General features: G+C 34.4%; 1 protein-coding gene across 4 annotated transcripts in view; it reads right to left on the bottom strand.

Moving 5' to 3' along the window:
- The window catches only part of TASP1 (taspase 1), a 311116-nt gene that overhangs the window by 151027 nt on the left and 145513 nt on the right, over nucleotides 1-14576 (bottom strand). For all 4 annotated transcript variants that reach the window (XR_001158012.3, XM_076010922.1, XM_012780832.3 and 1 more), the window contains exon 11: nucleotides 14357-14467. Coding sequence is in view for 3 of the 4 variants with exons in the window: in XM_076010922.1 (XP_075867037.1) it covers nucleotides 14357-14467 (111 nt within the window). In the remaining variant the exon portion in view is untranslated. The remainder of the gene's footprint in view (nucleotides 1-14356; nucleotides 14468-14576) is intronic.

Genomic DNA, 14576 nt, shown 5'->3' with positions numbered 1-14576 from the left:
TCTTTATTTTGGCATTGATGACACCAAAGATGCAAAGAATCAATAAACTCCATTTTTGATCGTTCTATAGAAATCTGGTTATGTTAGTTTTCTTTAAAAGAAAACAAAGCTATTCATCATCCCTATTTGTCATCAAAAACTGAAATTAGGACATTATACTACTATAATGTAGACATGACTATCTCATGAAGAATAACATTGACAGCTCACATATGTATAGAATTTTCTCAACTTTTATACACCTAATCTCATTTTATCAACAATAACCATGAGGTAAGCAAAGCAGGCTCCTCTGTGCTCTTTTAGGTCACATGAATGACTGAAAATAAAAAACCTAAAAAGTGTTCAAGAATCATTTATAGTACTTTTTCAAGTTAGTTTTCCCTTGACTTTTTAAACTTTCAAATTATCAGGAAAGCTGAAATAGTAATACAATGAAGATTTACAAACTTTTCTCCTAGATTCTCAAATTAATATTTTGCTATATTTATGTTTTCTCATAGATATGGAAATAGAAGTTCACACACATGCAACACAAACACATTGACACACAAGTCACCTGAAATTAATTTTCAAACATTAAAACACTTCAGCCTAAATACTCAAAAAGACATCTCCTAATAACAAGGGCATTCTCCTACCTAAACCACAATAATATTATCATGCCAAAGACTATTAATAGTAATTCAAATTGTCATCTATTATAACGTCATCAATTATCTTTAAAATGTCTTTTCTTAAAGAATCAAAAGCTAATTGCTCCCAAATAACTTTGTTAGAGTGCCACTGTTTCGCAATCATTTGACCAAAGGGAGCTAATTCTCTCCTGTACCATTCTGATTGGTTGTTAGTCCATTGGAATTTGGGTTGGATTCTTTAAATACAGCTTTCTATATTTATACAATAGTCACTTGTTTTGCATCTTTGTATTTAAACATTACAGAATACAACAAGGAGCTCTTTCGAACATTTTATATATTTTACAGGAAGAAAGGAAAAGACGGGAAGGAAGATAGACAGGATTATTTCTGACCTTAAAAAAAGATACTCTAAGCACACACACAGACTTACAGCAAACAAACACATTCAAAACCTACCCAACAAATACAATTACAGAATTCCTAACCACAAAGTCAAATAATGAACCCTGCTACTTGTTTTAAATGTTTTAAGTAAATAAAAATCTTGCAACTTAAAACAAATAAAGATACTCTGAGTTTACCCAATTTAAAACTGACAATCAACCCAGAAGTAAGGTAAAATACCAGAAAATCATCAATAACATTAAGCCTTCAGATGAACTATGAGTGAGAAGCACTCAAAGTTGCCCACTATTAATGCTAATGAATGGACTGGGTTCTTACCACATTTACAAAAGGTTACGCATAATGTAGTTTATATGTATCTCTTTTTCCCTCATGAATGTGTGGTTTTTACAGGTTCAACAATCATAGTTATTCTCACATATCTGATGGCTTTAAAAAATTAGATTATTATGAAGGGATGCAACTTCACAACCATAAAAATAATTCTGAATTTTATTATTAGATTATAAATTATACATTTATTTATTCACCCAATCTTCCACCTGCAGATTAGGCCCTATTCAAACTAATCAGTCAATATACTGCACAACTCAGCCTTGAGTTTAATATGATTTAATTTTCTTTTGCATTTTGCAACATTATAATTATATGCTTTGAGTTTACTGTAACTAATATTAGTGGTTTTCTCCACATGCTCACAAACCAAAGGAACAGACAAAAAAGCTTTTTGATCACCTAATCAGTACCCTTAGGAGAAAAAACAATTTGCTAATATGGAAACAAAGATCTTTTTTTATTTTTCCTGCATGGGATGAAACAAATTCTTTGTGTGGTTTTAATTATATCCTAATACTTCATAAACATCTTTTAACATAAAACTCATAATAAGGTACCTATTGTGAAGAGTTCAGCAGCTCCCAATTGTGTGATGGCACCAACCTTTATAATTAAGTCCACAGTCTCCAAAACTGGCCACTTTTTAAAATCAAACAGACCAGCAACAAAACTATGGTTCTTTGTAAAGTAACATGAGACTATTTGTAGAGTTTGAGAGTTTTGTTTTTATTTTGCCTTCCTTAGTACTGTGCTTATTATTCACTTTCCAGCCAAACAATATTACCAAATTATTTCCAGTTATCAAAATTTAGTAGTTTTTTAAAATGGCTTTTTGGTTTGGTTCTCCAAAGGCCTAAATGAGGGAGAATACATCTGCTGTTGATACAATCATCCCTGCTACTTAAAAAGCTGCAAGTGTTCAAAATATATGGGTTTCCAGGCTCTGGAAGGCTAGAGCTCTCATGTAAACAGGAAACCTCAGCCACAGGGAGAAAAACCAAACTGTTTTGAGAGCACAAAATCTATGTGTTATTCTTCTGTTGTTGTCTACCCATTTCTACTGATCCCAATATGTCCATCTTGTTGGTCTGCCGCTGATCAATTCTACTAGAAATTAAATATAATAAAACATGGATTTTTCTTTATTATCTATAAAAGGAGAAGAAGAAGAAAAAAATGATCAAACTGCCCAGAAAGGCTGAGCCAGTTTTATGCCAAGATAAAAATGCATCAGCCATGTCAAAAACAGTAACTTCTAGGTTCCTTGGAAATTATGATGATTCTGTTTCTTATACTCAACATACACTGAAAAACCAAATTTAGGTTTTACTGAATTTAACAAGCAGATGAACTATTTATTTTCAAATGGCAGTTGCTCAGGTCAATAAATGTGATTTTCTAATCATCTATTCTAGTCAAAGGGAAAAAAGAAGTCTCAATTTTTTACTACTTTCAACAGTTCCATCTGTTGAAAGTAGATAGACAGTAGATAGTATTATCTCCTATCTAGATTTATCTATCTAATCACTCTTCCCATTGGTCAACTTCCTGATGCTCCCACATGAGCCTTCTGCATCTTGTTTTAAATAAGAAATTCCTTAAGCCTCTACTTTAAAAGGGGAAAGGGACACTTGAAAAGATATTTCAGAGCTCTTCACAACAACTTTCTAGTAAGGGGCAAGCAAAAGCCATTCAATTCTGCAGTGAGCTTTCTAACAAACATTCTGAAAGGTCCTTAGAAAAGCACATCCATTTCTAAAATAACTTATCCTTGCAGAAACTCGCCATCTTTTCTTTTTCATTTTGTCCCTATTCTACCAACTCACTTAAATGCATTCTGATTTATGAAATTTCTATACACTTAAAAATGTTCTGGAATTCTACACATGTATCTTATTACATCATGAGGGAAGAAAAATACAACTTATTTTGCAACTCTGAGACCCTCTGTAAGATGTACTCCAGTTAAAGAAAAAAACAGGTGAAAAGCAAAGTATTACTCTTCGATCAGTTTGTGTAATATTCATACACAGTTTAGAAGCAAAGTTGTGGATATCAGTCATCTACTGAACTCTAAACCATCTAACTTGTCACCAAAGACTTTGGCTCAAAAGATCATCTTCATCACTTCTGATCTTCTTTCTCTCTCAACTGCTCAGTGGAGTTCTTATTAAGATTTTTCTTATCTTGCTGCTGCAAAAAAATTGAAAGTTGATTCATATCCTCCTAAAACCGAAACCAAAAAGCTTTCTCCCCATATTCATTTACATCTGCAAACACATGAGAATCACCTGAAAGAGGTTTCAAACCTCAAGTGTCTCCCTTCCAGGAAGGGGTGCAGCAGAAAGTGAGCATACTGTGCTTTGAAAATCTCTATCATGTGGGGTCCCCAAATGGGCTGGCTCTGAATAAAAATAGGAGAACCAGTGACAGATAATAGTTGCAGTATTTTGGATGGAGATCAGATAATAATCATTTAAAGAAATGCCACTCTATATTTTGTTGCCTAGGCAACATGGGCGAAGGAAAATAAATCATGTGTACTTAAGCCATTTACATGAGAATTAAAATGTTAAAAAAAAATTTAAAAATAAACACATGGCAATCTGGCAATCCTTCACTTATGTCACAAAAATCCCTTCTATCTCTGGCTTCCAAGTCAAAGTGCCCTTTTCTCTTCTCCCCATTCTCCTTTTCTTTTCTATCCCCTTCAAGGTATACTTTTTTTATAGCAATAGGGGGAAATAACAGTCAAAATCTCTGCTCTCCTAGAGTTTATGCCCCGCTGAAGGGAGATAAAGAACAATGAATACGTAAATATAGAATAAATCAAGAAGGGCTAAGAGGAAACATAAACAGAGTAGGAGAGTATGAAGAGTAGAATCTTAGGTAGGGTGGTTAGGAAAGACCTCTTTGAGAAAATGACATGTGAGCATATGTGGCCTCTCAGCTGGATCATGTATTCTATGGAAGATATCATAAATTATGAGGCCAACCCCAAACTCAACCTCCCTCTCAAACTCTAGCCCCACATATGAAATTGACTCTTGTGTTTACAAATATCTCTATACCAACATGTTCAAAACCAATCCCATTCTCTATGTCCAAGGTCTCATATACAACATTCTTTTAATTTCTCATTGGCTTGTGATTCCATATCCTTCAGAATCAAAACTCCAGCTATTTGATGCCTTTTTCCCCACACCTTCACATTTAATCAGCCTTCAAGCCTCAGAGATTCTGCCTTGGAGAGTCTTTAGTAAATGACCCTCCTTTCTATGTAATCTAGTTCTGCTTCTCTGAGTCCCATGACCTATAAATTAGCATCTCACCTTCAAGGTCTCCTTGCTCCAATCCATCCTACACCCTAGCATACAACTCTACTGCCAAAAGTCTTATGTGGCTGTATACTATGTTAAATTCAATTGTTGTGGGGTTTTTTCCCCACTTGTAATTTTACCACTCTCTTGACTACACTCAGCTCACCTGTTAAATTAGATCATTTGCTAATCATCAAATTCCAAGATTTTCCATCTCAAAGACACTTTATTCATAAGGCTTTCCTTGATGCACCAGACATGACACCTTCCTCTGCTTCTGTTGAACTCCTCCGCCTTTCCTATTTTATCATACTAAGAATTTAACCACGAAGTTTTTCATAAAACATAAATATATGTAACATGTAATTTATCAAGCATATTAACAGAACATCCATTAATCCACTAAACAACTTGAAAATTCAATACTACCAGTACTGTTGAGACTTCCTCAGTCCTTCTTTCCAGAGGACACTACTACCCGAATTACTCCTTAATAACTTCTTGCTCTCCTTTACAGTATTATTATATGTGTGTGCATAATTAATGTTTGATTTTTCAAAGTTATATTAATGGTGACATTAACTGATGGCAGTCCTTCACAAACTGAATTAGTGTTATGATTTTAAGGTTCATTTATGCCAATAATGTGTAGATATCATGCATTCATTTTTACAGCTAGATAGCATTCTCCTTTTCATGAACATTATAGTTGTTTCCATCATTTGCAGTTAAGAAAAACTGTGTATTAAATAAATGCTCATGTGCATGTCTGGTACATATATACATATCTAGGAGACTAGAATTTCTGGGTTGTAGGGTAGGCACATGTTCCACTCTTCATGATAATGACAAATATTTTTCCAAAATGACTGTACCTATTTAAAAATATCAATGTATAAAGCATAGTTATTTTATATTTTCTATCTGGTAACTTTAATATCTAAAGTCTTTGGTAATCTTATTAAAGTTTCTGTTGACCTACATGTTCTTTCTCATGGTAAGTCTCCTTTATATGTGTTTTAATTTTATTTATTTATTTATTTGGATTCATATTAAGACGACTTCTTTTGAGATCTGAGTTGAAAGTGTATCCCTTCAGAAAGGATTTCTGCCAGTTCCCCAGGAGCTTCATACATCTAGGACTATTTAAAATAAAAATTTTTAGTCATTCATTTGCAAGTGTGATTTTTGCCTTTAATATTTTGTCTAGCATTTTTAGACTATTTGTAGTCAGAGATTTGAATTTTTATTTCACAAAATTTCCAGGAATGGAAGTCCTGTATTCCCTCCACATCAGTACATTACTTATCATACCTTGTATCCTATTTACTGTACATTTGCCTTTTCTCTTCTCCTGCAATGCAAGTTCCTTGAAAGTAAGGCTGTTTTGTTTTATTTATCTGTGAATCTCTGCCAGTAGCCAGCAAAGTACCCTATACATTCATGGCTTTCAATGAATATTTGTTAAATAAAAAGACAAATAAAACTCTGAAAATATAAAGCCTAGGTCCCAAGAATTAGTGACAAATTCTTGGACATATGCATACAACAGGCTAAATATCACAGTGTTTATAATAATAAAGGAGAAATAGCTTTGATTTTCTAATAAACAAGAAGAATAAGTTCTCTTAGGGGTCCCTCAAGTTCCAGATAGCTGCAAAGGAAAAATATTTTAGTGTTTGAAAAAGAAAAACGTGCATATAGTACATGGGGGGAAGTGTCATAAAAAACAAAAAATAGCCGGGCGTGGTGGCTCACGCCTGTAATCCTAGCACTTTGGGAGGCCGAGGCGGGCGGATTGCTCAAGGTCAGGAGTTCGAAACCAGCCTGAGCGAGACCCCGTCTCTACCAAAAATAGAAACAAATTAATTGACCAACTAAAAATATATATACAAAAAATTAGCCGGGCATGGTGGCGTATGCCTGTAGTCCCAGCTACTCGGGAGGCTGAGGCAGTAGGATCGCTGAGCCCCAGAGATTGAGGTTGCTGTGAGCCAGGCTGACGCCACGGCACTCATTCTAGCCTGGGCAACAAAGTGAGACTCTGTCTCAAAAAAAAAAAAAAAAAAATTTACTGGAGAAGAGAATATTATACATTTTAAGTTTCCTAAATTAGAAAGAAATTCATGAAACATTTTTGCTCTCAGATAAGAAGCTAAAATACGTAATGACAATGTACTTTTGTTCTTTCTATGAGAGCAAATGCTCACAAATTATTGGGGTTTTAGCTAAGAATCTGGTCATTAAAAGAAAATATTTACTAAATATAACTTTTCTATGTGGCAGAAAATCAAAAGAGGGGACTCCCTTCATCTCAATTGTTGAGAGCATCCTGCATTTAACAGTTAACCTCTGATGTCAATGACAGTACAAGGATATTCCCCCAAAAGAATAAAGTGAAATATAGAGCAAAAATTACTTATTTTTTAAAATCATAATATTATATATCACATGGAATTTTTCAACAACAGTCACAAAGACTATAGGTTGATAATACTATGAATAACAACTTAGTTCAGATATTCAAAGGAAAAAGGGGGAATGTGATTTTCACAGATAACATTTTATCAACCATTATATTTTGTAGTAAGCAGAAACCAACCAAAAGATGTATTATGATATTAGTTGCTGAGTACTGAGCAAGAAGCTATAATGCCACCCTGAAGTTCACATACCACACGTGCAGCCACAGTTTGCATAAAAAAAGAATAATTCGTGAAACTAAGTTTGTTCAAAAATAGCCATGAATAGGAAGAGTCACATTTGAATCACTAGAAGAGCTTTTATATATGTTTGTGTGTGTAATAATTTAAAAAGAACTAAAAAGGAAATCTATTTATTTCTTTCCCTACTTAACTAAGCATTCAGTCTATAATCAGCTGGTTAGAATGAAGTATTATTAAAGCACTATTTTTACAGTACCCATTTTTATGAGTTTTGTATGTTACATGAAGAGTGGTTTTTTAAAAAATGCATGGATTGGTTATTCTCTTTTATGCTTCCTATATTAAGTCAAACCAAAGCTCTGATCTTGGCATAATGGTAACACAAGTGGAAACAAAAACATTTCAATCTCTGAAATGTCTTTCAATTTTACTGTATTAACTCTATCACATTAAAGTCTTGTTTATTAAACTAGGTTTTAACAAACCCTACATTTAAGATGATTTCAGAGTTTGTTTCAAATTGCAAAAGATAGGAAAAAATATCTTTATTTTACTAAGTCACTGACTACTTCGGGAAAAATGCACAAAAACAAATTATTTGATCATAAATATAAAATTAATTTTTTTAAAAAATCCCTTATTATTGTGGGAGTATCAAAGATACCAAACACAACACCACTCTAATAAAGACACTTAGGGTAATTTTTTAATTTCACACAGATGGTTATTGCTAGGCTTTTTCAGAATCTTTCATTTAAGGTATATTTATCTGTAATAAAAGCTAAATGCTAATTAAGTCAGCAAACAGTACAACATAAAAACGGACAAAAACTGTAAGTAGATATTCCCAGGTATATATGAAAGTTTCTTGACCTCACTTATAGCCAGCAAAAGACAAATTAAAACTAGAAACTACTTTTTTCATCTATGAGTTTGAATAATTTTTTTTAATTTGAAAAAAAAAAGTTGATAATAACTATTAAGAAAGAGTGTAGAGAGGACTTTCAATTTCCATTCTGCCATGTAAGGAGCTTAGAAGTCACCATTCTGTCCTGAAAACAAGTAAAAACCTAAACTAAAAAATCAACAGCTCTTCTTAGATCTGCCAGAGAAATGAGATCACAAAACTGATGCCTGAAAAAGTACAAAGAATCAAAATGTATCAGACCAGAAACCCATGAGCAAAAACTTCCTTGGGAACCAGTACCATCTAGGAAAATCTGAACTGTAATTGACAAATTGCTGGAGGCTAAGTGTAGATAAGTCTAAGACCCCAGAGGAAACCAGTCATAGGAAGACCCCCACACACACTTTTATGAGTTTTACCTACAGGAGTTGGACTCCTCTACTGCCAGAGGGGAAAAGAAACCATTTCAAAATACCAGAGCATGGTGTCCTTTTTTCTTTTTCTTTTGTTTAAAATATTAAGGGGGTACAAATGTTTGGGGTTACATGGATGGCTTTTGTAATGCTTGAGCCTGGGCTATAGGTGTGCCCATCACTCAAATAGTGTTCATTATACCCATTAGGTAGGTTTTTGTCCCTCTCCTCCTCCCTCCTCTCTCCTCCCCCCTGGTTGATTTCCACTAAGTTTTATATTCCTCTGTGCACATATGTGATCATTGGTTAGTTCCAATATAATAGTGAGTAAATGTGGTGTTTGTTTCTCCATTCTTGAGATACCTCACTTAGGAGAATGGTCTCCTGTTCCACCCAGATTGTTGCAAAAGTATTAATTTATCTTTTTTATGGCTGAGCAGTACTCCATGGTGTACACAGACCACATTTCATTAATCTACTCATGAACTGATGGGTACTTGGATTGATTCTACATCTTTGCAACTGTGAAGTGGACTGCAATAAACATGCAAGTGCAGGTGTCTTTTTGATGAAGTCTTCTTTTCCTTTGGGTAGAAGAATATCCAGTAATCCCACTATTGGGATTACTGGATCGAATGGTACGTCTACTTTTGTTCTTTGAGGAGCCTGCCCTTAAGAGAAACTATTTTATCAGAGCCTAATCTGCTGAGGTTTTATTAGAACCTAACCAATCTAGGGGAAGAGAAATACCCAATTCCTGCTCCCTCTAGCCATGTTGTTTCCCCTATGAGGGTGAGGAGGAGGGGATAAAAAACTGAGAGGCATTTGTAAAGTTCACAACTGAAGAGCACAGGCTCACTAAAAGATTGAGACCTAACCTCAGGGACTGTAGAACAATTCCCCACCCCCTTCACAACTTACCACCATACCACTAAAGGCCTATTTACAGGAGTTCCTCTCATGTAGTATATCATGTATGGCATTCCACAAAAAAATTACAAGGCATATTAAAACACAAAAAGCACAGCCTGAAGAGATACAGTAAGCATCAGAACCAAAATCAGAGATGATAGGGATGTTGGAATGATTAAATCATACATTTAAAAAAAAAAGGAGAAGGCTATGTTTAATATGTTAAGGGCACTAATGGAAAAAGTAGACAATATACAAGAACATATTGTTGAGGACTGACATTATATTTTCCTGATTTAAGAATTAAATTTAGTAATGTACATGCTCTGCCCAGAGCGTTTGAAAGTAATGTGTTCCAGATAGGGTCCCTGTGACAAACAAGGTTGTTGCCCAGAGGCATAACAAAGGACCTGAGCAGCAAGTAAGCAAGAGCTTCCCAGCCCCATGGCAGTGGGGGTCTGGAGGCCACACGATAAACACTGTGGCCATTGTTTCTGTGATTGCTGCTTAGCCCCATAAGATGGCTGGTTAGTCAATGACGGGTACGACCCCTCGAGGAAGGGGCGACCTAAGCCAGGTACAGCTGCAGGGGATCAGCCTAAGAGGAACTGGGGGTGAAAAATGCCCCCTGTGGCTGCGTTGCCCATCCTTGCTAATCTTGGTCTGTGATCTATACCTGGCGCCTAGAGCAACCACATGGAAACCTTGAGTCAGGGGACATCTGTGTCCTTAAGGCTATGAGTTCCAGAATTTATGGCCATTGCTGTAATGCCTGGGGGGTTACATACAGGGAACTAACTTTAATTTTTTAGAGTATAAAATAAAACTGACCGGTGCATTAGACACTCAAGTCATGTAATCATCTTTATGTGTGTCCGTTCTGTGTTCAACCTCCATCCTGTAAACGGGCCACAGCACAGATGGATAATGTAAGCAAAAAGATGGGAATTGGAAATTCTAAGAAATAACCAAAAAGAAATGCTAAAGGTCAGAAACACTATAGCAGAAATCAAGAATGCCTTTGATTGGCTACTTAGTAGACTGGATATAGATATATATTCTCTGCCCTTAAGAATATCTCAATATGGGCAAACTCACAACTAATGAGTGCAGAGTGCACTGTATGAGGGATGGGCATGCTTGTAGCTCTGGCTTGGGTGATGCAAAGGGGCATTATATGTAACCAAAATGTTTGTGCCCCCATAATATTCTGAAATGTAACAAATAAAGGAAATAAATAAATAAATTGGAGAAGGAAAAAATAAATAAAAATAAAAGTTTCTCCCCACCCCAGCCCTGTCCCCCATCTCCAACCTTTCTGTTTTTAACATGATGCTAAAAGCCTAGGAGGCCATTTTGTGACAATGAGGATGAAGGTCAAGAAATCGCAGAAAAGCCAACTTAGAGCCTTCTAGCCTTTTGTTGTGTGATAAAAAATAAACTATTTTTAAATGCCAAAAAAAAAAAAAAAAAGGAAAAGAAATTTCCAAAACTGAAAAGCAAAAAAGAAAAACAACTTTAAAAAGTGGAACTGAACATTGAAGAACTGTTTCAATTACAAAAAGTGAACATATGCATAACGGGAATTTCAGAAAGAGGAGAAAAAAAGAGACAAAGAAACAGAAGAAAGATTTAAAGCAATAATGGTTGAAAATTTCCCCAAATTAATGTCAGACAATAAACCATAGATCTAGGAAGCTCAAAGAACACCATGTAGGATAAATTCTAAAAACTACATCTAGGCAAATTATACTGAAACTGCAGAAAATCAAAGATGGAGTCTTGAAAGAAGTCAGAGGGAAGAAAATACCTTATGTACACAGGAGCAAATAAAAGAATTACATCTGATTTCTCCTTAGAAACCATGCAAGCAAGAAGAAAGTAAAGTGAAGCATTTAAAATGTTGAGAAAAAAAAAATCAACTAAGAATTCTATTCCGTCCAACTTACCCTTCAAAAGTAAAGGAGAAATAAAGACTTTCTCAGACAGACAAAAATTGAGGGAATTTATTACCAGTAGAACTGCCTTGCAAGAGAAGTTAAAAGTTCTTCAGAGAACTTTATATAGGAAATTTATATAGGCCAGAAATGCAAATCTACATAAAAAAGGAAGAGAACTGAAGAAGGAATCAGTGAAGGTAAATAAAAACTTTTATTTTTCTTATTCTTAATCAAAAATAGTTATTGAAAATAATAACAATGTATTCCATTTTATATATACACATACATACACACAGACACAGACACACATACACAAACACACACACACTTATGTATAAGTAAAATGAATGCCAGCAATGATTTAAAGAATGGGAGGGAGAAACATGGAATATTCTTTTACTATAAGCTACTTGCAGTACTTGTAGAGTGGTACAGTGTTATTTAAAAGTGGACTTAGGTTAGTTGTAAATGTACACTCCAAACTCTAGAGCAACCACTAACAAAAGTACAACAGTAAGTATAACTGATATGCTAAGAAAGAAGAAAAAATGGAATCATATAAAATGCTTAAGAGTATAGAGAAATAAGCATTTATACATGGTAAAATGATACAGACTAAAATTGCAGACAACTGTAATCTTTTTCAGTAGGGGAATGTATAAATTATGGAACCATGAAATATACTCAGCTATAAATCTATATATACTGACAAATCAAGAGCATCAAGGTATGTTAAGTGAAAAGTATCTTGCAAAACAATATATTAAAGTACAAGAGAAGGAAAGGGAGGGGAGAGAAGGGGAATGGAGAGAAGAAGTGGGTGAAGGAAAGGGAGGAAGATACACATACTAAACTGTTAGTACTGGTTCTTTCTGGCAAGAGAAATGAGACTCAGAATGAATGGAAAGGTGTTATTTGACTTGATTATTATATAAACTCTATGTACACATTGCAATGAGAATCTCTGGAAATATTATTTCTACAAATCTTTGTTAAAAGAAAAAACAAAGGAAGCAAAAAGAGAAGAATATCATGGTTTCCACAAAACTAAGAAAGTGGTTGCTAGCTTATTTCAATCAATGCCTGAAAGAATCTCAACCAAATCACTTCAAATAGGCAACCTATCATTAACAGTTTCAATTAATGAGTAATTTGATTTAAAACTGTACTTTATACAGCAGTTTAGATGAGTTTATAAACTAAACCAAGGATCCAATAGGATTTTGGAACTGAAAGGAATTTTAGGGACTGTCCAGATCTGGCCTCATTTTACACACAAGGAAATTGAAAACAAAGAAACTTGTCCTAAACAGATAACTAATTACACTATCAGTGTATTAAAAGACAAAAGAACCCAATCTCCTTGCTTCCAGTCCAGTCCTCTGGTAAATCCAATTTATTTCATTCCAATTACTTTATAAATATCATCTGTGCTTCCCAAACAGTTCTTGAAAATTTTCATTTTCTAATTCCATTTCCAAATCATCTCATTAAAAAGAATTCCACATTTATGGGCTGAATTCAGTAGAGAATTCATAGAAATTAACATAGTGAAGGAATTTAGAAACTGTCTATCTAATGTTCTCACCTTTTTTTTCCTTAATAAAATAAAACTACATAGGTAAATGCCTCATCCAATGAGTCAGACACAAAGTTGAAAGTGAAACCCAAGCTGTCTTGATTCTGAGGACATTATCCTTCTGTATTTCACACTCATTTTACCTTTTTTTTCCTTAAGTAAAAGGCAGTGTATTTTTACAGAACAAATACCTACTGGCTAATAAGATGACTTTGATTAAGTCACTGTACTCTTGAAAACTAAGTTTCTTCAACTATTAAATGAGCAGGATCAATTAGGTGAGCTCTGGCGTTTTTGCTCCTTTCAGTAAGTCTGGAATTTTTGAGATGGGCTTCAATATGCATGACATAGTAAGTCCCAGTGGCAAGATGAAATTCTGCAGTCCAACTCCATGAGCAATTTTAAAGAGCTACACAAAAGGAGAGTACATCAAAACAACAGGAGACAAAAGATGTGAAGTTCAGGAACTCCATAGCATGGACCCAAACCTGGAGAAGTACAACTAATTACTGCATCTGTGGTTTTAAACTCAGTAAAGCACTTCAGGTCATTCTCAATAAGCATAAAGGTATCATATGCCATAATTATATACCCATCGTTGGGTTTCTAGGAAGTTAACTTTTCATGAGTGTCTAGTTTTCAATTCCTATTATTCTTTCTCATTAATGTCCTAAAAATGAATCTAGTATATATGTACAATTAATAACAAATTAAACAAAATATATATGCTATTAAGACAGAGAATTTGGTTTTCCTTAAAAACAGCATTCAACAATGCTAATTGTTATAACAAAAGAAGAATAAGACTTAAGTCCAATTCTAATGTATTTGAAGACATAGTAAAATGAATGTAATCAACCTTTTTCTGAAAAATCACCAGAGGTACACCTCAAAGTCCTGTTCATAACTCATTCCTTGGCTTACATTTTTGCCATCAGGCAGTTTTTATTAATATCTATATAGTATATTAATACTATACTATATAATATATATCACTCTAATCCTAGATACTGTCTCACAGATTGGGCATTAGATTAGTTATAAGACAGATTTCATGCTGTACTAGCTATTGCGGTAGAATTTCTTTTCACAACTAATATTAACTGAAGGTCTTAACTCTATGCTAGGCTCCAGAGCTAGGTCTAGAGCTACAAATTGGGTACTCAAATCATGGTGCTTGTAGCTCAGTGAAACAATCAATATGTAGAAGAATGTAATTTCTTAATGTTATACTTACTGATAAACTTGTTTTGCATAGTCTCCAAAAGAGCTTGGTGAGCATCCTCAGCTTGTAAAGCATGTGAACATTCTCTAGCCAGTATGGTACGCACAAGATGTTCTCCACATCCTGGAAATCCAAGGAAACAAGAATGATTGAGGAAAAGCAGTGCTGAACATCCTACATATCTCAGTAGCATTAAAACACCCTTATGCATGATGTAAGAAGTAGGTAAATT

This window comes from Microcebus murinus, chromosome 16, assembly GCF_040939455.1.
Source record: "Microcebus murinus isolate Inina chromosome 16, M.murinus_Inina_mat1.0, whole genome shotgun sequence".
NCBI classification, from domain to species: Eukaryota; Metazoa; Chordata; class Mammalia; order Primates; family Cheirogaleidae; genus Microcebus; species Microcebus murinus.
The sequence above is the reverse complement of the archived record's forward strand: the minus strand, read 5'-3'. Positions and strand labels throughout refer to the sequence as shown.